Raw genomic sequence first — 24,216 nt, 5'->3', positions numbered from 1 at the left:
CGGGAGAGTTCGTCCCTCTCCTGGTTGCCCTCGTACGCTCCGTGAACTCCATTTAACCAAAAAGGAGGGCCCTTAAACTCGCGCCATTTGCTGACGTCATAGTGTATGTGCGGGGTGGCTACCAGCCAGAGGAAAGCGTGACTCCCTTCCCCGCACCCTTCCAAACAGATATCCTGCCCCTGAAGTTCTAGGAGAGACCATTGGCCCCTCCCCCTGGGCAGCCCCATTCGCTAATGGTGCCGCCCCCTAAGGACCTTAAATTGGTGCTCACCGATTATGGCCTTACCGCCACAGGCCAGCATAGTTGACCGACTATCTGCCCCCCCCCCCCAACTGCCTACACTGAAAGGTCATACCCTTCTAGCAAAACCTTCTAACCATGCTAGGATGTTCCCTATCAATAGGGCATTCCCTGACTGTCAAGTGGACCCCATCCCGCAAGTAGAACTGTCCCCCCCAAATGCAACCATGAGGTATACTCTGTAGGTAAGGAGTTCGAAACAGCTTGTCTATTTTATTGTTGACCCTCTTTACCGAGTGATTCAACGCCCTGACTGATTCACCCCCCCTCCACTGCAGCCTCGGTATCAACTGTGACCACACTATAGTGCAATCCGGTAACAGTTTCGCCAGCCAACCTGCCGCTGAGATGATTTCCTCCAACAGGACCCTTCTGCCCAAGTCGACTAAATCATTCCCCCCAGGTGCAGGATGACCACTGAGGGCGGTGAGGTGTGTCTTTCGAGTAAATCTGACATGTAGCCCCTAAGCTGACTGAGGCGAAGCCCCCCTCTGCCATGGAAGGAAACATTGAAACCCCCGCACTCCGCCCTCCGTCTACCCGCTCCTGCAAGGAAAATTGGTTTAGCACGTTTCACAAAAGAATGACCGACTACCCATACTACACGTGTCCTCCTTTTGTCTTCCTGCCGTTGCCGAGATGTTGATGGTTGGTTTTGATGATCTTGTAGTAGTTTCCGCCCTGCGTCACAGGCCCGAGAAACTAGAGATAAACATAGACAAAGCAGGCGTCAGGGGGTGTCGACTGACCCTTACAACATGTGCAGCCGTACATAACGCTTATAGGCATTGGAAGACCATCTCCCAATCCTCTTCACACTATTGACATTCAATCCCCTCGCAGTGGCCTCGGTGGCTGCCCCTATCCGGAAGGAATGTGTCCCAAATTCCTTGGGGTTTAAACCTGCTTTGGCAATACTCATGGCTAAGACTCTTTGGAGCTGAAACCTGGTCAAAGGGGTACCATCCGTATGCATTAGCAATGCTCCCCTTGCCTCACCGCCCGTTGTTTGATTAATGCTTCTACATGTGACACCGGGCAGCACGGGTTATTCGGTGCCCGATGTAGCACTAAACTCTCTCCCCTAGCCTCCTGGTCAGTCTTGGATTTCCAGATGGTAACCCGCATTGTGTCGCCCCGTATACTGGTATCTCTCAGCTGAAGGCTACCTATCCTGTCTAGTTTGTTGCTAGCCACTAATTCGCCTACCCGGAATGCCCCGTAAAAGGCCAGGGAAAAGGCAGCCTTGAATAATATTACCTCTACCGAAGAACTGCATGTGTCCGGCAGGGCGAGGAATACTACTGCCAACCGTTCTAGACCTATCGGCCTTCTGCTATCGGCGGTGGTTGCCTGTAAGCGCCGCCATCCTTTGAAAGCTTTTTGTATTAAGAAACTGTTCGTAGGATCCCTGGCTCCACTTGCTTGTGCGAAAAAGGAAACAGCTGCCTTATGTCTGCTAGCTGTCGCCGCTGAGCGCCCCTCCTTGTGTAATGTGTCCATGTACCCATTCAAACTAGCCTCCTGATCCCATTTGTTCTCCCAATCCTGTCCCATAAATTTACAGTAAGAACTGAACGCCCCTTCGTAAGCTGTCCTGGTCCTGGGAGCTAGGCTGGCTGCCACGAGGTCATGTAGTTGGGGGCACCAATCTGCCAAAGTGTCGATGGGAAGTGAGCTGGGGAGGCCTCTGCAGCTGGTAGGTGCTCCCTGAATACCTGCATCTTAAAGCGAGAAAGGGCGTCAGCTGCGTTATTCAAGACCCCTGGAACATGTTTGGCCCTGAAATGTACATTCAATTTCATGCACCTCAGCACAATCTCCTTTATCAGGCGCAGTATGAACTTACACCGCGCTGCCTGTTGATTGATGCATTCCACCACAGTCATGTTAACTGACCAAAAAATGACCGATCGATTAGCCAATTGCTCGGGCCATACCTTTAACGCAACCCAGATTGGGAACAGTTCCAGGAACCCAATGTTCGTTGTCAAACCGCTCTCCTCCCACCAGGTGGGGCATCTTTGACCCACCCACTTATTGCCAAGTATGGCGCCAAACCCCACACCGCCGGCAGCGTCAGTCCATAGTCTTAACTCTGCTGAGGTCAGCGTGGGGGCACCCCACAGTACTCTGCCATTGAAATCCTCCAGGAATGCAATCCATATCCGCATGTCCTGGCGAACCTGCAACTGCTGTAAAGTGACTTTCTTTTCCAGCAAACATAGTTCAATGGTTGCCATGAATTTTTCAATGTTATCTTTGGGTAACCTGAAACAGACTTCCACGGAATCCAATTCAATTCCCAAGAATTCCAGACATGTTGATGGCCCTACTGTCTTTCCCTGCGCGAGCGGAACCCCAAAAGCACGCATGAGCACGCACAATTCCTGCAATGCCCACGCGCACTCCTGTGAGCCCGCTAGACCCAGGAAAAGAAAATCATCTAGGTAATGCATGACATACTGGTGGCCCGTAGATTGTCTCAGAACCCACTCCAGGAAAGAGCTGAATGTTTCAAAGTAAACACATGAAATAGAGCAACCCATGGGCATACACATATCCATGTAGTATTTGCCTTCGAAGGAAAAACCTAGCAAGTGTTGGTCTGCTGGATGCACTGGGAGTAGTCTAAACGCTGACTCAATATCTGATTTCGCCATCAGTGCCCCAGGACCCAAAACTCTCAACATTTCAACAGCCTGGTCAAAAGACGCGTATTTCACACTACAAATGGACTCATCAATCGCATCATTCAATGATAAGCCCTTAGGTGCAGACAGATTGTGTATGAGCCTATACTCGCCCTTTTCTTTCTTCGGGACCACTCCTAAAGGTGAGCAAACAACATTCTTCACAGGGATGTCCGGGAAAGGCCCCGCTACTCTACCTAGGCGCAGTTCCTTCTCTATTTTGTTTGCTACCACCCCGGGATTGTTCTTAACTGACAACTGGTTCCTACACTGCAGTGTCCCGGTATAACCCCCAGCTTGAATCCGGAAACCATGTGTGAAACCTTCTTGGAGTATCCTTACGGAAGTATGGTTTGGGTATCTATTAAGCCAAGGGATCATAGCTGCCACTATAATAGGTGAATGCGCAATAAGGGGGTGTCCTTCGCTTTTCTGGTTTCCTCCTCCCTCTGTTACCTGACACACTACCTTTTGACCGGCATGCCGTTTCTGGGTGGGAAGGGTGGCCGCATATGTAACACGCGTGCCTGAATGTGCAAGTGCCCGGTGCTCTGTTGCAAGTTCGCCTATTGAAATCCCAGCAGACTCCTTTCCCACCCGTAGTACCTCTGGCCTTATTGGCCATTTCCCCGCCTTGCGCTGGTCGAAAGGGCTGCTGAAAGGGCAGCTGGGGCTTGGGGGAATATCCTTTGTTCCAGTTAGTGCTAGTACCTGCAGGTTGCCCCCTCTCAAACTGAGAATGCCAAGAAATAAAGTCAACTTTGTCCCAGGCTAAAGATCTGCTAAACTCCCTCGATTTCCTGAAAGCTATGTCATATTCTTTCCATGAGTCCCCCCCATGATTCTCATTAAACATTGTAATCCTGCTCTGATAGCAAGCCATCTCCGCTTGCATACCGGGGTAACGTTCGGCGGTAACTGCACTAAACACAGAAAAGGCCCTGATCCAGTTGATGAGCGTCTCCTCTACCCTAAATTTGTACAACTGAGATCGCCATTCACTAGGCAACATCATCTCCTTCTGTGATTTAGCATATTCCCACTCCCTGTTGTCAATCAGCAAAGAGAAAATATTGATATATTTATCTGCCCAAATCAATTCCTTCACACTTTGAGATACATGCTGCGCCAAACTCTCCCCCCTGGAGGGAATCGCGCCTTCGCCCGGTACCGGCAGGGCAACCTCCTTACCACTTTCGGCGAGTTGCGTTGGTTCCGCGATCTTGACTGTCCCCCCCATTGCTCGCTGGACCTGTTTGGGGAGAAATCGGTGCGCCCGGCGTGCTACTTTCGCCCCTAGCCACCATGATTTGTGCAACCATTCTCTGTGCCTCCGCCATGGGGTCAGCTGCGGGAGGTAACATTCCCCCAATCCCCAACCATGGTAGCACTGCTGCTATCTGTGCTGCTAATTCTGGCGACACCTGGCCCGCCCCCGGTGACGGGCTTGCTGGAAGTCCCGGCGGGACAATGACAGGGACTGGGTTAATCGGGGGTGCGACCGGCGGCAGGACCATGACAGGGACTGGGTTAATGGGTGGCATGACTTGCACTATCTGCACGCTTACTGGAATTTGCGGGGCAGGCGTGGGTGACCCAGGTGCAACAGGCGCTCCATTCGGTACTGGCCTCGGGGACCCCCCTCCCACAATGGGCTTGGGGAGGCGACCTTCCTAGTTCTGCTACATTTCGGTGGTGTCTCGAAATCCCCCCTTGGTTTGGGCGGTACTTTGGTCCGTTTAGGCCTTCCCGTCGGTCCTGCCTGTGCTTCAACCCTCGCTCCCAACTCAGCGACAGTCTTACCCAATTTGTCCACCTTCCCCAATCTCTTGTCCATCGCTGACATTCTGCGCATCATTGTTTGAAACATTAGCTGCGTGCGCGAATTCCCTGCACCCCGTCTGGCAGACATACTACTCTTACACCTACACTGCACAGTGCGTTAGTTATTGGCACAATGTGCCTTGTACCTGTCCAAGTCGGAGGCTCACAGGCTGGCCGTAAGCACCACGCAACTGTGACCGCACACACCAGCTAGCCTGGAGTGTTTGGGCGAGCAAACTCTAGCCCTGCGGCCCGCCAGAAGCAGTGAAATGCAGGCCTGCCCGTGTCCTCAGAGTCCGCCGTCCACCGTGAGCTCCCCAGCTACCCGGTCCGCAGAGTCCCTTGTCTTTGACTCTAAAATGAGAAAATAGTAAAAAATCTAATTCGGGCTGTACAAAATGAGGAATTTAACGTCCCAAACTGTGTAAATGCTTCCTGAATGCTTTGGCTCACTTGTTATTAAATCACACCGCTTGATTTATACACACAATTAGCTCCCCACTGATTACTTTATCAAAAGGCTGCCACTAGGCATTTGGAAAACAGTATGCTAATGCAAAAACGAGCTGGTGTTCAAAACAATTTTCTATCGTGCAAAATTTAACCTGAATCAAACAGTATGCTGATGCAAAAAACGAGCTGTTCAAACAATTTTATATAGTGCAAACTTGCCCTAAATCAGCTATACACGTGCTTCATTTAGCACCGATTCGTTACGTGAGGACACTTTAAATTGTCAGGCACAGTGAGATTAAGTGATTTGCCCGGAATCCCACCTTAACCAGAACTGCCCTGCGTCCTAAAGATGCTTTTCAAAGCTTACACACACAATGTAACAGTCTGCCCCCACCTAAAGACACAGCGATCAGTTTAACTTTACAAAACCCTGCACTGGTCTCCCACTAAGTTACTGCCGAGGCAGACCCTGCTTCGCCCGTGTGAAATCGTTCTCCTTATGGCTCACAGATCGCACACGCTCCGTTGGGCCAATCCTCGAGCGGCCGTACCGCAGAGCCCGCAACGTACCTTGCGCTCGACAACCTGATTCCAATGAACCTTGCTCTTTGTGCCTGCAGCTCCCTCGCGCCCGTCCACAGAACACCGCACCGCTGGACTCGGACCTTCGGATGCAGTCCCCGATCGGCAATCCTGCTCCTTCCATTCGATGAGAATGCCGACCGCCGCTCCAACTCGCTAAAACCTGGAAAATAAGAGAAGAAAGTTACTGTCGCTGTGGGGCGAGGAGCGAGCCTGGGAAGCGCGGGCACAAAGAGGACGCTCCCCGCGCTCCCCTGGCTCTTAAACCCCCCCCCCCCCCCCCCCCCCCCTTTGCTAAGGGTCCCGACCCCTTGAGCCGGAAGTGTAAAACTGCTTCCGGTCAATGACGGGACCCACGGACCAATCAGGGCGGGTGAGGGGGCTGGGCCCAGCCATGTGTGCGTGGGGCCCGAGCGGCCCCCCCTTTCCTTTTGTGCAGGTGTCAAATCACCGTCTATAATATTTCCTATGCATGAATCCATAATTGGTTACTGATTACATTGTTTTTTAAATAAAGTTTAATCCTACCTTGTATCCTCGTATAGACTCAGTAAAAACACAAATAAAAATGAAATTAGGTGTTCCACAGTAATGGAAGTCAATTGAGGGATATCAGGAGCTAGAGGAACGTAAAAACGGTACTTGTGTGGTTGGGGTAAGTAGCATACATGAAATGCAACTTGTGGCGATGAGGACATCACACCTCGTTGCCTCTGGTATAAAGGGAGCCACTGGGGGCAGCCCAAAGCAACAGGCAGAACACACTTTTAGCAAGGAAAAACCTGGAGACAACTGAGAGTTGGTGTGTTAAAAGTAGATGAAGTCGATAAGCTATTAAATCTCCGTCTGCCTCCAAAGTACATTTTTAACTACTTCTGCATTTAAGTAGAGAGTTCTGTAGAGAGTTTTCCATGGGCATGTTTTTGCTGAAGACTCACATTGGGGGATGCCCTTCAATGAAACCCATCTGGTACCTGCTCCTCCAGTTTAGGTGCCATGCTCCTATTCTATCTTTAGAAAAGTATCAATTTGCTGGTGAGCTGCCTTGACAGGCACTAAGATATGTATTCATGTTCTTTCAGGCATCTTCTTCATTCACACATGCTTTTAATTCCATTGCAGATAAGCAAAGATGGCAAGAACATGTTTTGCATGTGTGGCATGAAGCTAAACGTACTTGAGATTGCAACGGGAGCAGTCGTTCACAGTGTCGAACAGGTAAGAGTGAATCCATTTCAAATTACATAGTGCCTACTTACTAATCTTCCAGCGGTGAACCTTTTACAGTTCAAAGATGTTTGTTAAGAAATCTTGGAAGTTTGAAGTTCAGGGCTGTAGGAAGCTGGCTTTGTATATGGTATGCCACTAGGTGGTTATACAGTGCAGAGTCCAGGGGTTCCTCAAAAGTGTACAGGGCTCAATGTAAAACCCAAAGTGCTCTATTAGTGGCTGTGTGGCGAGCAGCCTTAGGCCTAACACAGAGGAGTGTAAGACATCTATGGCACAACATTGACCAATAATGGACACACGACTCAAAAAGGAGATCTACGCAATAAGGTAAGTACTTTTTTTTCAGACTAAAATATTTTCACTTTTAAAAATCGACACAAGATTTTCAGAACAGTTCAATGTTATCCCATGTTGAATACAATTTTGCGGTTAAACAGGTAAGTAACACACTTACAATTCTAGTCTTCGGTACGAAAGGTCAGCAGGGTTGCCCCCCAGGTCAGGTGAGTACCAAAGTTGCAGTAGCACAGAAGTGGCCGGGTACAGAGGTCAAAATCGGAGTTTGGCCCAATGCAATTCAATGGAGAATGGGTGTGCCCGGAGCCACACTGCTTGTGGGTAAGTGGATTGGTTGCATGGGCCAAGCTTTGAGGGTTATGACCAGTACTGGGGGGTTGGGGGGGGGGGGAGGTGGGGGAGTAATGGGGGACACACAAAGCGGCACCAAACATACACCATCATCGGCACAGGGGCGGCTGGGTGCAGGGTGCAATTTCAGCATCTGGCGCCTAATGCTTTTCAATGTAGATTCTTCTTTTGGCAAACAGACTGCAGGCATTGCACTGGAGGTTGCAGGAGGGAGACCAACGACAACAGAGGTAGGTAGAGTTGTAGGGGGGTCTTAGGGGTACCGTCGGTTCAGCTCACCAAGGTCTAGTGGCTTTGGATCCAGGGGTGCCTTTCGATGTCAGTCTTCCTACCAGAGCCGGTTGCTGTCAGTGGAGTCTCTGGATTCACACTGCAGGCGCTGCCATGGAGATCAGGAGAGATCAGCCAACAGTGGACTTGTGGTCAGGCTCGCTGGGAAGACTTCACTGCACAGGTGAGCCGCTCAGACTTTGGCCTTGAGCATTTGGTGCACGGGAGATTGGAGTCTTTATCGAAGGCAGCAGTCCTCCCAGGAGACAGGCCTAGGAAGGCTGGAGTCAAGGCAGTCAGCGTCTATAGTCTTCTCTGCATGGATGTCTTCTTTCTTCTTAGGTCTTCCTGGATCTGAGTTCCAGGTCTGGGGGAGCAATCTAAATACTAGATTTAGGGGCCTAGCAGGTAGAGCCAATGTTTACCTTACATCGTGTGACTACATCCTCTATTATGCCACCCTCCTGTGGGAGGGGGCATAGGCCTAGCCCTGATTGGAGGGGGCCCCCATCTTCAAGATGTCGGGACTGAAAGATGTGCTTCAGCTTGCCTCCCCCACCATAGGGTTGCAGTTGGCAGAGGTGGGCACACCTCCTAGTCTTTTAAGTTTTCCTACTGTTTTTCCTGCCCAAAGTGAGGGTGTAAAATGGGGGCAGCTGTCTGCTGCTTGCAGCAGAGGCTGAGGGTCGCATTATAATGGTGGCAGGTCTTTGAACCTTCGCCCTTCGAGCACAAACCCATCCTAGGGGAGAAGGTGTGACAGCTCTAACCAGGAATTGCATTGTTTCTGCTCCCAGAGAGCAGGGGCTCTCTACCCAGGGGTCCAGAAACATGCCTGGTGGTGCCTGGCTGCCTACAGCTGGTTGGAGACCCCACAGGGTTGGTAGGTTTCCAGGGGACACCTCTGAGGTACCCTCTGAGTACATGGTACAATAAATCTCACACTGGTATCAGTGTGGATTTATTGAGAGGAGTTGTTGGTACCAAACACTCCTGGGTTCAGAAAATCCTTCATGCTGCTGTGGAACTCGAGTTGTCGAGCTTGCAGCCCATCTAATCTCTATGGCTTCACTGGCACTTACAATATTATGGAATGGACCTTAATATTGTAGTTGCATATCTACTCATGCAGAGCTGCAATCACCTGTGGTATAGTGCACTCTGCCTTAAGGCTGTGAGGACTACTAGAGGGGTGACTTACCTATACCTTCAGGCGGTGCTGGCTGGCATGGCACCCAGGCAGGGTGCCATGTCGACTTTGTAATTTTTCCCCCTCCATGGGGCATGCCAGCTGCAAGGGCAGTGGCCTGGTCCCAGTGAGGGGGTCCCAGGGGACCCTCTTAAGCTCCCAGGCCCTAGGTACCCAGGGTACCTTTCCTTTTTTTCTCATCATTAGTTGGGAGCCTCCCATCCAGAGCCAGGTCTCGTTACTGTCTGTAGTCCAGCCAACACCTCTGTCCACATAAGAGGCTTCTCTGGTCTAACCCGTACACTCTTCAGAATGCCAAAGTATCTGAGAGGAAACAAATTGCGGTGCTTTTTTCTGTTGATTGGCCAGACAAAAGCAGTTTGGTTAAAGCATGAACACAAAGTGGGGGATGCAGTGAATCATTGGAACACTGTTATAATATAACCTAGTAATCACCAACTGAAGGGTTTAGAACAACAAGCCTGTCATTCGTAAGTCCAATGAAAAATGCAACATTATTTTCTTTAGCATTAATCTTAGTAGATAGTAAAGTTCAGTTTCATGAAATGTTCATCTGTCGACTTTTGGCATCTATAGAGAAGCTTTTTTGGTACCAGTGACATTTCATCAAAGCTAATACAATAATGTAACAGTGATTCAAGCTCATGTGTTAGGCTAAAACTGAAACATTATTGACTTTTAAGTTACAGAAAGCAATTGGTTTAGGCATCTGAAAACCAATGAAAATTAAGGCACAGTAGTGAGAACTTGCGCCATGATTTAGAGGTTAAAAACACGAAAGGGCCTTGACTCCTACCTCAGCAAGGCTGAGTCCAATCAAATATATATAGCAAAACAGTGGCCAATGCTGAGAGTTCAGTTAACCAACAAACTATTTCCCAAAGTAGCTGTTTTGAATAAAACAAAAACAACCTGCTGATAATTTAGCAACATGCGAGATTTATTCTCATTTATAGAATTTTTTTTTTTTGTAACACTATTTTTAGTGCATGGAAATACAAAAGAATTTTATATACAATATATACATCCAAAAACATAAATCACAATAAAACATTTACATATTTCATACGCACTTGGCCATTCAGTCATACAACACACATTCACACAATATAACATCAATGTAGAAGAACGAAAACAATAGGTCCACGTATCGGTGGTGAATTAACGGAAAACATCTTTTCGTGATTTTCAATTCAAACATATGTACAAGTCACAGTTCTCACAGAGTGTTCACATCTCTTGTAACAAATTCATAGGGCTATTATGAAACACCAGTTATGAACCAGATACGGGACAGGGTCGGTCGACGCGTTTCGAACCCCTGTGTGGTAGTGGGGTTCTCCTCAGGACCGGAAGGGTTCTTAAGGCAACTGTCGAATAATCACAACTTTAGTGAATGGGTAGATTCCTAATGCGATGTTTCAATAGTATTTCCAAAGGAAGAAGTGCTCACAAAGGCCGCTAGAGTGACAACTTCTAACTCGCTGGCATCTTCCAGTTTCCTCCTTGTTGCTTGAAAATGGCTACTCGTCCGCGATTAAGAGAGGCATCCGTCCTTCCCTCAGGTTTGGAGAATGATTCACCTATTTATTTATTTACGGAATTTGTAAAGCGCGCGGCTACCCCCAACGGGGGTGTCCCGACGCTAAAATTGTCAGCAGGAGGAAAAGGAGCAATCTAAATGGATGAAAATAGCCACGTTTTCAGACCTCTGCGGAACCGAGCTTCGGATGGGGCAAATCTGAGGTCGATCGGTAAGCTGTTCCAATGTTTGGCAGCAAGAACAGCAAAGGCTCTGCCACCCATTCTTGTGCGACGGAATCTTGGCACAAGCATGAGACGCAGGTTGTTAGAGCGAAGGTCTCTCACTGAGTGGGACAGTCTCAATCTCTTTCTTAAATAGTCTGGGCCGGTTCTGTTCAGAGCGCGGAAAGCAAGAATAAGCGTTTTAAACTTAATACGGTAGGCTATAGGGAGCCAATGGAGTTCTTTGCGAAACGCTGAGATAGGGTGTCTGTATGGGATATTGCCAATCAGTCTTGCTGCCGCATTTTGAACTACTTGCAGGCGTTCAATTTGATATAGAGGGGCCCCAGCATATAGACTGTTGGCATAATCCAGGTGGGAGGTAATTAAGGCCTGAGTGACTGTTCTGCGTGCCTCCATTGGCAAAAATGGAAAGATCTTTCTCATCATTTTTCATTTACCAAAGCAGGCAGCAGTAACCTTGTTAATTTGAGGGCTGCAGGAAAGCGTATCATCAAATATGAACCCCAAATTGCGGGCAGAGTGAACCGGAATTGGGGGGGGGGTTGAGTACCGTTGGCCACCATAATGAGGGTGGTATAATCATTTTTTGATTAAAGAACAAAACCTCCGTCTTATCGGTGTTAAGCCGCAGATGGTTCGAGGACATCCAAGAACAAATTTCGCCAAGACAATGGCGGAAACTAGAGAGGCTGGAGTCAGAGTGATCTCTAAAAGAAAATATCAGCTGTGTATCATCAGCATAAGAGATCACTCTGACTCCACATGCCTCCACTACCTTGGCCAGCGGGGCCAGGTAGACATTGAAGAACAAAGGACTCAATGCTGAGCCTTGTGGGACTCCACGTACAAGAGGTTTGCATCCTGATTTAAACGGTCTGAGAAGAACCCTCTGTAATCGTCCTTGGAGAAAGGAACTGATCCACGCCAGGGCAGTGCCACTCAGTCCAATCTGCTCCAGTCGGTCTAGAAGAATTTTGTGGGACACCGTATCGAAAGCGGCGGATAGGTCGAGGAGGACCAGCATGGCCTCCTCGCCCTTATCCACACATTCTCGCACAGTCTCCGATACTTCTAGCAGTGCGGTCTCCGTACTGAAACCAGTACGGAAGCCGGACTGGGAGTCATGAAGAAGGGAGTTAGTCTCTAGGTATTCTGCAAGTTGTAATTGGACTGCCTTCTCCAAGACCTTCGCGGGTTTCGGAAGGAGGGAAATGGGCCTATAATTACTGAATTGCGTGGGGTCAGCATCAGATTTCTTTAGGATAGGCACAAGCAGGGCTTCCTTCCAGGCAGAGGGGAATTGGCCTAGTTGTAGAGAGGCGTTCCAGATGGCAGTAAGTGGCTCTAACAAGAAGGTAGTCAGTTCACTCATGATTTTAGGCTGGTTGTGCGGGCAATAGGAATCTACCCATTCACTAAAGTTGTCTCTGTGAGAACTGTGACTTGTACATATGTTTGAATTGAAAATCACGAAAAGATTTTTTCCGTTAATTCACCACCGATACGTGGACCTATTGTTTTCGTTCTTCTACATTGATGTTATATTGTGTGAATGTGTGTTGTATGACTGAATGGCCAAGTGCGTATGAAATATGTAAATGTTTTATTGTGATTTATGTTTTTGGATGTATATATTGTATATAAAATTCTTTTGTATTTCCATGCACTAAAAATAGTGTTACAAAAAGAAAAAATTCTATAAATGAGAATAAATCTCGCATGTTGCTAAATTATCAGCAGGTTGTTTTTGTTTTATTCAAAACAGCTACTTTGGGAAATAGTTTGTTGGTTAACTGAACTCTCATGATTTAGAGGTTGACAGACAGAGTAATATTCCGCCTTCTAAATTTAGAGTCAACAGCTGGCCTTGCAGTGAATTCTTTGGGCTTGTTTGAACCATCGTGACAGCGGTTCATACAAGGCCATTTACAAGTTGGCATTTGGTGATGGACACTTATTCCAAACTTTTGAAAGCTTTTACTTTTCCAAAAACAAACTTCCAGAGCGGGAGTTTGTTTTTGGGAAAGTAGAAACTAAAGGCCCAAACATCATGGAAGTTTTCTGCCATGATGTGGAGGTAGTTTGTGATTTTTTTTTTATACTGTACCTCACCAGCAGGTTATTTCATTCGACTTACCACTCTAAATAAGGTGGTAGTTTGATGGCTTGCCTCTGACGCCCCATACTCCCTTGGGCCATTGGAGTAAATCCTACTCTGTTCGCATGAACCTTGGGGTTAGCCCTTCTCAAAATAGGACGGGTACACCAAGAGTTTGGCGGATACAGTACTCTGTCTCTGTGGCGACAGAGTACACTGTCCACCAAACTAGAGATCGAGCATTTAATTTTAAAGTTGTACAGTTTAAGCACCAATGTGCACATCATGTTAGAAGTAGAGAACAGTGATCAGATGTGTAGGGGCAGTAAAAGGGAATGACCTGCCATAGTGACAAAATGCAAGAAATGACTTCAATAAAATGCTGGTATTTACTTACAGGGAATACCAAGCTCATCTCTGTAGTTGGTACTCCGCCATACATACCTTTTAGCAAAGCTCCATCCCTAAAACAACTTCTTCAGTCCTAGCTACCCACAGGCTCCAATTACATGCAATCTAAAATGGTTACTACAAGCACCCCATGTTTTCATAAATAGTTCTATGTTTTAAGTATAAAACAGATGTTAGATTTCATAGTTTTAAAATGTAGTATTTTCATCCTAACAAAGTTGACAGTAATTGGGAGTACTTTGGGAGTAATATAAGATCTTTTAGAGAATAGAATTAAAATCCTGTCTCTGCAGTCACAAACACAACATAAAAAAGTCCTGATAGCCCACCTGCCGTGACTATAAATGAATTTCAAATTTGCCACTTTTGGCCGCATGCTGACCACACTTAAATCTTCCTGCTGTGTGCAAGTAAAGAGGCTTGTAAGTCTTGTAAGATAAGAAGATAGGTGTTTTTTAGGACTGAAACCTGTCTTTCTTCAGCACCTTTCGAAGAATGAATTGATTTTTTGCAAGTGATTAATAGTTAACTTATCATAGCAGTATTCTCTACAATGTAGTTGTACCAATGACATATATTTTTACCTGAGGCTAATTTACACTAGGTACATAAGCTCTTGTTTCTCTAAACTATTGATATAAAGAAAATAAAAAATAAACCCACCAACGTTTTGCTTGAACACTTAAGGCATATTGTAGACAACAACAGGGCTGTATTCATTGCCTGTTAGACTTCTTCCATTTGCATACTTTTTGCTAATATTAAAAGAGAACTATTTAATTAACAATATATTTTTTGGGCTTACTTTTCTGTCATTCTGTTGATTTTATTGTTAACTATGTTGAAATATTTCCTTGCACACAACAGGCAAACATAGATGGCATTCTTCAAGCACGGGTAGAGCACTATCAAGCATTTTTCTGTTCCTGCCACGGGTCACGACTGATTGTCCAATGGTTGTGTAATGAATATCTAAGCAGTTCTCTTTAGATTGGGCAATGATCCAGTGTGTCCCAGAGTTAAGGCATTTTCCTGTCCGTGATCAATCACTGTGCCTTAAACATTTAAAGGAAGGTTGCTGTTTCAAATGTGAGGTGATCACTGAGGCATCATTCCAGGCCGGTGTGTTGGGACACGAACTTTGAGGTAGTCCGAGTCTTTGTTCCAGTAAGCCTTGTGCAAGAGGTCAGTGCCTTAAGTTGAGGTTCAGGCACAATCTGGTAGCCTGAATTTGAAGGCCTAGGTTCTTTTAGATATGACTGTCCTTAGCTCAGAATTCCACATGGGTTGCTATGAATCTAAACGACGAAACACATGTATTGTTGATTCTGCTTGATCTACTTGTAATTTGCACCACGTCTAACTAAATGATGGATGTTTAATTGGAATAATAATAATACACATGCATGTTGAAGTCATATCTTGCATATTATTTTTATGGTAGGATTTGTGTTTACCTCTGTAAATGTTTGTGGAGCTATAACAATTTGAGATTAGGAGTGCATATTCTTTTCTAAATGGAGCCAATGTTGCTGCAACTCTAGAATTAGTTTCTCCCTTCCCTTTGTGTGTTTGATTTTATGTTTGGTTTGAACGATCTAAAAGTCATCCATTTTAATCTTCTTACTCATTACTGTTTATGCTGTTGATACTTAAAGTGATATCCGCACAGAACACATGCTTCTGACTGTTGGAATGGCATTCCGTGATAATCAAATTTGGCCTCCTTTACTCCCCTTTTCAAGTCTGTTTAGAATCTATGGGAAAAAAGGCAAACAATTGTCTGAAATATTTTGGGTTACTCTGCATGAACTTCCAGTGGTTGGGTCTGGAAATCATGACTCAGTTCAAGTTTTTTTCTGTTTGCTAGCTTCCATAGGCGGAGTGTAGAACGTCAAGCATAAGCTCATAATGCCCAAATGCACCACTTCTAGCTTTATGTTCCTTTTTTCCACTCTTGGGTTCAGAAGCGAGAAAGATTACAGAACAATCCAGGTTGAAATCCGATGAACAAACATCTCGGAGATGAACACCATCAGCCAAGACAGTACTAATTTGCGAAGGAGAGTAATTATTTCTGTGGAAAACATCAACTATAGGGTGTCAGAAAATCTATATTCTGGTGGAACTGTTTCACTTGGGGCCTTCTCTGTAAGTAAGAGTCATAGAAAATACTCCATTTCATTTCTGAGTAAAGTGGCTCCAAAAATGTGCATAGGCACATGATCCCAAATAATGCAATCTCTGTCTTCCGAAGGACCATATATCTGAAATCTGCAAGGCCTGCGGCTATTTCATACCAAAGACTGAAAATCCAAGAGGAGCAAAGTTGGGCCACGATGTGCCTTGTCTCATGAAGCAGGACAGATCTTTGCAAAATACAGTTTATCTGAGCAGAATGCATCTTACACCTGTAGGCATTGAGGGAACATATTTAGGATTGTGATGTCCAGGACACAACTCGCATCATGATAATTGATGTGGCACCGAAAGACATTACTTTTATGCCAAAAAAGCTTAAATAACAATGCTTCAGAAAGAATTGCCGTTGGAGCCGAACAGAGACTCCAGTAAAATAAAAAACAAAGCCTTTGACGTTGAAAACGCGAATGTCCATAAGCCCAGAGGACTTGACACTGAAATCGAAACACAAAGATAGTTATGTAGCAAAAAAGATGAAACCGTCTGGATTGGCATGCACAGGACACCGAGATCAGAGAAAGCTGATGGACAAACAGCCCAAAACATTATAGCCTAAGATATACAAGACCCATAAAAAGGTTGATGGAGAAAGATAGAAATGCAGACTAAAAGCCAAAATGACAAATATCTTTTTTTTTTTTAAAAAGGAAAGAAAGAATTTGATGCTTTAACTTCCTCATACACGACCCCCCAAAAATGTGACAAAATGACCCAGGGACGACAGATGAATAGGTGGGCAAAACCAAGAGGCCACTCAAATACACCTAGAGTACACCCATGACATACTCCAAGATGTCGCACAGGACTCAGACAGTCACATTTAGGATAAGATAGAGGCAGCATCTCACAATAACAGGTATAAATAATAGCATGCTAGACCATCTCTAGATCAGCTGTTGAGTGCCCCAGGGCTCCTCCCTGAGCCCCACCCTCTTCAACGTCTACATGCCCCCCATGCAGCCATCACCAGAAGCCACGGACTCAACATAGTCTCCTACGCTGACGACACCCAGCTAATCCTCTCCCTCAACAATGAACCCACAGCTGCCAGAATCAACTTTCACAGCCGAATGAAGGCCGTTGCTACATGGATAAAAGTCAGCTGCCTGATGCTCAACTTGGACAAGACTCAAGTACTCATAATGGGACCCACCCCCTCAGCCTGGGATGACTCCTGGTGGTCCGCTTTGCTAGGAACCCCTCCTACCCCCACGGATTATGCACGCAACCACTACATTATACTGGACTCCTCACTCTCAATGAACCACCAAATCAACGCAGTATCTTCATCCTGCTTCCACACGCTCTGCCTGCTTTGAAAGGCATTCATTCAGATGGATCCCCACAGAATCCAGAAAGACGGTCACCCACGCATTCGTCACCAGCAGACTCAACTACAGCAACACACTCTATGCCGGCATCACTCAGAAACAGCTTAGGAAACTACAGAATGTCCGAAAACGCCTAGGCAAGACTGGTCTATAACACAACACATCCGACTACTCCACTGGCTCCTAATTCTCAAGAGAATCACCATCAAGCTCATCGCACATACCTACAAAGCTCTCCACAACGCAGGACCAGAATATCCGAACCACCGCCTTGCATTCCACACACTCGCCAGACAACTCCTCTCTGCCCACCTCACCCTGGCCTTCGTCCCAAGGATCCACAAGACCAGAAGTGGAGGAAGATCCTTCTCCTACCTTGCCGCCAAGACCTGGAACTCCCCCATCTCAGGCAATCTGCATCGCTGTCCCAATTTGGGAAGGATCTTAAGACCTGGCTCTTTGACTCCATACCCAGGCGGACCGGCAGCCGCCATCCCCCCCCCTGCCCCCCCCCCCCCCACAGTGCCTTGAGACTCTGACTGGTGAGTAGCCGTGCTATACAAACCCCTGATTGATTGATTGATTGATCGATTGATCTCTACCAGGTAACCTATCCATCACTTCAATGGCACCAAAAACCAACAACAACTATTTCTCTTACAGACAATGGAATAAACTAGACATACAGCAACTCACTACCATCTTGAAAGAGCCCCAATTAACATGCGAATGAAAGACAAACAGACCGTTTATAATTGGATCTCAACTATATTGAACAAAAAGATGCCAGCAAAGAACACATCCATGGTTGACCACAAAAAACACATCAAATCGGTCAATAACCGCATCAAAAGAATGAAAACACAACTCCACATACTACAACACAAGTGAAGAAAAAAAATCAAGAGATGAAACAGACAAAAGCATGCTACGCAATTATAAGAGCAGTGGAAACAAAGAATCCCAAGATGGAGTTGACACACTGAGTCATTGTGGGTTTATGCTTGTCTTCAGAGACCCTGCTCAACACCCAAAAAGAAATACAACTTTGCCAGGATTTTAAGCCCCAAACACTAGATGGCAAATTAATGCAGAGCATATGAATTTAGAAGAGTTCCACTCGGCAAAACTATTGCGACTGTCAAGCATCATATTTCCTACCTTCTGCCAATTGCAGCTCGTACTTAGTTGTCGTCCTCTGATTATTAAAGGCTGCCCAGTTTAGTCCATTGGTGATACAGGACCACACCTCCTGTTCTTCATAACTCACAAGCTTTGTTCAAGGCAGATGTCAAATCTAGACTGTAGGATCCTGATCTTCCTTAGTTCTATACTGCTCTTTTCATAAGTTTATGCTCATCTGAATTTACTTGTACATGATTTCACCATATTTCTTTTTGATAATTCTCCTTTTATTGTTGATTTGTTCTGTAATGGAACTTTTAGTCTGGTGTTACACTCTGAAAAATAGACGTGTATGTTAATTTTTTTACCTACAATATTTATACCATAATATGTCATGATTCGTTATTGTCAACACTTTGAATTTCTGTAGACCATGTAATAGTTTGGTTTGTTGCTGGAATTTGATATGTTAAGTTTTATGATTTTTTTTACTACTGATTAGCTGCTGAATTTGCTCTGTCTTATTTGAGGTGTGTTATTTCCTATCCTTCATAGGATGACCAGGAGGACATTTCGTCATTTGCTCTTAGCCCAGACGATGAGGTAGGCTATAGCCCACTGTCTCTAAATGTAGTTTTTCTTATTGAAGCGACTGAAGTGATATATTTGTTATGTTATTTATATTTTCTTACATGTTTGTACCCATATCTTCTTAGTGCTGTCAGAGTAACACAATACCTAAAACTATATACAGGATAAAAACTTGCAAAAAGAGCAAGGAGACCAAACCAGAATGAACCTATTAAATAAACAACCATGTTTTAAGGAACTTTCAAAATCTGTGCAGGCAGGCTTTGGTGCACAGAGCAATGGAGACAGTTCAAATAGTGGCCACTACTACATAGAAGGCACTACAACCCTCAGTAACTGTTCTAGATTTGGTATTGTTGATCTAAACAAAGGTTTTGTTCCTGCCTTTGACATCGAAGTACGGCCGTTGTAAGGCTGGAAGCCGTCTGGTAGATAGCAAAATGGGCGATAGCTTTAGCCTACAAAAAGTTATCTTTGAATATATGCACAGAGGTCAGAATTGGGTTTGCTTGGTCACGCCAGGAAAGTCAGGTGAGCAATGACACTGTTAATTTCTGTATTAATTGTAGACTGTTGAAGAGCACTCGAGGGGGGGTTTCTCTAGATTAAAGGAATTGCTGTAGTCCTGCTGCAATTGCACTAAGTCATTGACCCTTGGTATATGAAAAAGTGTTTTATTGAAGGTCAACACTTGTTTTTTTCTCTGCAACAATGCAGCATAAATGCCCAAATTACAAACCACTTGGAATGTGTGGGTTGTGGACCTATAGCCTGAGGCTGGAAAGTGGAATTCCAGAATTGAAGTATCTGCTCTGGGCAGAACAATCTCAGTCTTTGTAGGACTGAACTTTAGGAAATTAGCCTTAGGGTAATCCGTGGAGAGACCTCTGTGGATGAAGGAGGCACTACCATCTGACCCATGTTCTCGCTGAGAAAGTTGCAACGGATCTCTGCATGATGACGAAGCTTTGCGAGGCGCTGCATGTAGATGATAACTAAGACCTTGAACAATGTAGGTCCCAATGGACACCACAGCTAATCTCGCTGGGCTAGATGCTGAATGGAGGGAAATGCCAATGATTGTTTCTTTTTTTCACTAGAAATTAGTTTATCCTGCTCAGAACGTTGCATGAGTAGTCTCTTCTGCCAGCCTAGTACTGGGATGTGGTAGGAAGTTATGGATAGTGTTATAAGGTGTACATTCCAGTACCACCATCGTCAATCAAACTTCTGTGCTTCTACTAGTGCGCAAGCTTGTCTGAAAAATATCCAGGAGAACATTATCTTCTGCACATTTCAGTACCAGTGGGAAAATATATTTCTCAAGCAGTTTTCCATTTTCAAGAATAAGACCTGGGACAAAATGACTTTTGTTATCCTCTCTTAAGGTTGGATTCTTCACTACTGGCTTGAATATTCCCATTTTCCAAGGTGCAGTTCTCGAACTCAAGGAATTGTTGAAGGGAACAGTTTGTGCACCCAAAATATAGAAGTAGCTGCTTCTTAATCCTAACAAGATGTGGTTCCATGGAGCAACTCACAAAAGTAGCTGCCTGGAGCTAGACCTAAGGTATAGAATTGAACTCTTCCAGAAGTGGGGTTGGGCACCCCGAATACATCTCCGTGAGACTGGAAGTCCCCGGTTAAATCTCCAGTTTCTTCCAATTTCTTTCAATTTGCATGAAGCTGGATTCGCCAAGTTTGGCAGATTTAGAACTACAGTTTGCAGGGGAAGCTTAATGTTTTGAGAAACGTAAAGTTGAAAAAGTCCCATTCATGTTTGAAAGTAACAGCAGGACTAGTGGTTGCTTAAAAAACATAAGGTTGAATCATCTAACAGGCCTAAGTCCTGTAAGCTTAACATGACAGTTAGACCAGATAGTTTCTCACCTTTATGCCTTTTCCTGCCCCTTTTCTGTTTCTTGGTGAGTGATGTAGTTTGATCTGAAAAGGAAAAAGCTACATTTGAACATCAATAGTCCTTTTGCTATTTATTTTTTTACTTTCAGTTTTAATGATCTATTTTCCATCAAATTGTGGGCTAATATAGTCAAATTGTATAATTTAAAAGCTGATTACTGTTTTTTGTCCAGATGTAACCAATCTTGAACATTTGATCAGTCTAGAGGGAGTAAATCCTTAAAAAAACATGTCATCTGTCAACCGATCTCAGTGGATCTTCTACTCCGCAATAGGCGAACATTCAAATGTGTAATAAAGATAACGTCCAATTGTGAGGCCTTGCCAACACTAATGTAAATACATTGAAATAATCAAATTTAAATATTTACTCAAAAGACCAGCCTGCATGCATTCTGAAAACTCCTGCTTATCGCAAAATTGCAACTCTCCTCCTATGAATTTAACTAAAAACAACTGATGTATTACTTTCAGTATATTTCGTGAGCAGTCCCAAGATCTCCTGTCCTGATATTCCTCCCTAAGCAAGTATTGTAAACAAAAAAGCCAAACAAAACATAGAAGCATGTTAAAAGTGAGCTAAAATGGGAGGTAGACAATGGCTTCCTAGATGAAAAGAAATAGGCTGTAGCCTGCCTCAAATTCTGTTGTTGATTTGAGAAACTTTCTGGTATCCGAGCAGATAAACCGTCCTTACATTTCTTTTAGTGACCCTTCTCTTTCTCCAAGTTACAAATGGATGCAGACCTCAGTTAGTGTGCCACAATGATGGATACCTAACAGTTGACTCTCTCACATTTTGCTGCATCTCAATATCTTACTAGGTTATGATCTTTGAATGTCGCTGAACTATGCACTTTAATGACCATTATCCATACTCGCTTACTCGTGCAACTCTCATCGAAAATTGACAGCTTTTATTAAAACACAGTAGTAGAATCGGTCTGTCTAACCTCTATAAGCCATATGAACTGACTGTGAGAAATTTCCCATGAACAGACTGAGGAGGGGCTGTTTGGAATGAGGAATGCCTGAGGAAAGCTCATCCCCTGTAAAGGGCAGTATGAGTGAGCATGATTCGCCCATCGGTACTGGATCACCCCCTTGCCTATGAGTGGGACCTGAACAGGTCATGCGCTCACCGACTGAGCCATCTAACCCTTGCTGTTAAAGTAGCTAAAGAAAGGAAAAAGTTCAGTATGGAGACTAAGGGCCTGATTTAGATCTTTGCAGACGGGTTACTCTTCACAACTGTGACAGATATCCTGTCCACCGAAATATAAATCTCATAGGATATAATGGGATTTATATTTCAGGCAGATGGGATATCCGTCACCGTTGTGGCAAAGTAACCGTCCGCAAATATCTAAATCAGGCCCTTAGTCTGGAGTGTAACAGTGTAACGCAGACTGTGCGTGGGATCGGCAGCATTGGTCTAGACCGTGCCTTATCACAGTCCTGTTAGCAATTCTAAACACCTACAACTTATTAACTTGTTATCTGTTGATGTTTTTTATAATCCAAATCCGAGATCTTTCATCCCACATTCACCCGCACCATCAGTCATGGAATCATTGTGAACGGGGAAAATATGTTTGTGCAAAGGTCTGGTCATTTTTGACTGGCTTCTGATTCCGTAAAAAATAAATGAAAGCAAATAATACAGGCTGCTCAGGAAAAAATGATCTTCCTGTCCACACACTCTCAATCAACCAATCAGATACTTAGATTGTCATGGCATATCCTAAACCATCTTATATTGCCTTTCTTGTTTCCTTTGCCAGTTTTACCAAGGAATGGTGAAGATTGGCACGTATTTTTGCAGGCTGTTCGTGTAAGTTGATCAAATTTAAGCCTCGGGTACTCAGAGCACACTTTTATGGATATATTTACACATGTTTAATTTCCAGATATATTGCTAAATTTAAGATAATTCCAGAGATAAAGGGTGTTAAATAGTATCCAAGCTAAATGTACAAAAAGTATCCTAAATAAGATGTTTTCATAAAACATTTTTCCTCCTGGTCTGCCTCATTAACTTTCTTCTCAGTAATAAATCTTGTGGTTCATTCAAAATCGGCAGCTAATCCTTTCAACTTACACCCTAAAAATCAAAAAAATAAACTGAAACAAGAACAGTACAGAGCTCCCTGAAACAATTTACGTACACAAAAAACTTCACACATAAGCATGGACTCTACCCTACTGCAAAAAAAGGAACTTTAAAATAGTATTAAAAAGCAATCTGGCATAAAGCAACTGAACTGGTTACACAGGCCCTTCTAAAAATATTTTCCCACCCCATCTGTCTTCTTCAGAATGGAACTTAGGGTCTGTATTAATCCTTGCAGAGATCACTGACAAGGATGGGACAAACTCAGAAAAAACACTTCTAAAAGCGTTGTCTGCAGGCGTTTTGCTGCAAGTTGTTAGTATTTAAAAAAAATAAAAAAATTGAGGAGTCTTGCATTCTGACCCTACTGTAAACAGAGTTAAATGCATCATAGTGTATAACTGAGTCTCTCTTGTTTCAGATTCTGATAACTGCCAGTCGTGCTCTGCTGTTGAAACAGTGGGAATGGCGAGAAGGCACATGCACGCGGACCTGGAAGGCGATACACACAGCACCAGTGGCCAGTATCACTTTTGATCCCACCTCCACATTGTTAGCCACAGGTATTGTTTGCTGTATTCTTCTTGTATTGTGGTTTCGGGGTGAGTTATGCGGATTGATGTTGTGCGAGAGAACATCTGCCGGATATGCTCAAGAATATTGATTTGGAAATAAAAGTGAAATGAAGCGATTGAGTTGCAAAATCAAAATAAGTAAGGTTTATTTGTGCCAATATCCAGGCTCACTGGTGAGGAGGAAAGAACACGTCCAGCTGTCACCAGACCCAACCACTCCATTGTCGCGCATTCAGATTTGAAAATCAACATGACATAGTCTCCATTCCATTACTGACATAAGCATGACATGGTCACATTTTGAGAAGAACAATAAGCTATGACATAGTTACCTAACAATCGTAACTATACCACAAAAAGTCATGCTGACTTCCTCCGGCTATTTGTGTCTTGTTGGTAGTCTTGTGCGTAGATTTAGAGTCCTGACCTGAAGGCTGTGCTGCTAGAGCACTCTGCAGAGAGGGTGTCCATAATCCTTCGGGAAGGAAGGTCCATCAGCAAGAGGTCCTTTGGTACAAATTGTTAGTTGCTTACTTATCTTGCGATGGGCATCCGCTTTCATCACAAAGTAAGAGCACGGCAGGGGTGTCTCGAAGGGAATAACTCCAGTGTTTACCACGTTGTCTATAAATCCACAGCAAGGATAGATGAATCGGCTATACTAAACTTATTCAGTATATAGTTAATGGTCCACACTGAGAGGGCTTCCCTAGAGATTTTGCCACTTCTTAAGAATTCTGTAGACCTTCTTCTTGAAGTTTAGTCCCTCTATCATATATGGAACTGTCCATCTCTGATTAACATAGCAACCACAATATTGTCTCAATAGATATGGCATGATATATGCATGTATGAATAAAGATGTA

The 24,216-nt window shown here is 44.7% G+C and overlaps 1 protein-coding gene across 2 annotated transcripts in view; it reads left to right on the top strand.

The window, feature by feature from the left end:
* TBL3 (transducin beta like 3) overlaps positions 1–24,216 on the top strand; it is a 197,719-nt gene that overhangs the window by 36,024 nt on the left and 137,479 nt on the right. Inside the window, exons 3-5 of one of the 2 annotated variants that reach the window (XM_078664865.1) lie at positions 6,979–7,074; positions 18,707–18,754; positions 23,197–23,338. In XM_078664865.1, coding sequence (XP_078520991.1) covers positions 6,979–7,074; positions 18,707–18,754; positions 23,197–23,338 — 286 coding nt within the window. The remainder of the gene's footprint in view (positions 1–6,978; positions 7,075–18,706; positions 18,755–23,196; positions 23,339–24,216) is intronic. The other variant, XM_078664866.1, reaches the window with a different exon arrangement.

The sequence above is a fragment of the Lissotriton helveticus genome, chromosome 10 (assembly GCF_964261635.1).
Source record: "Lissotriton helveticus chromosome 10, aLisHel1.1, whole genome shotgun sequence".
NCBI lineage: Eukaryota > Metazoa > Chordata > Amphibia > Caudata > Salamandridae > Lissotriton > Lissotriton helveticus.
The sequence above is the reverse complement of the archived record's forward strand: the minus strand, read 5'-3'. Positions and strand labels throughout refer to the sequence as shown.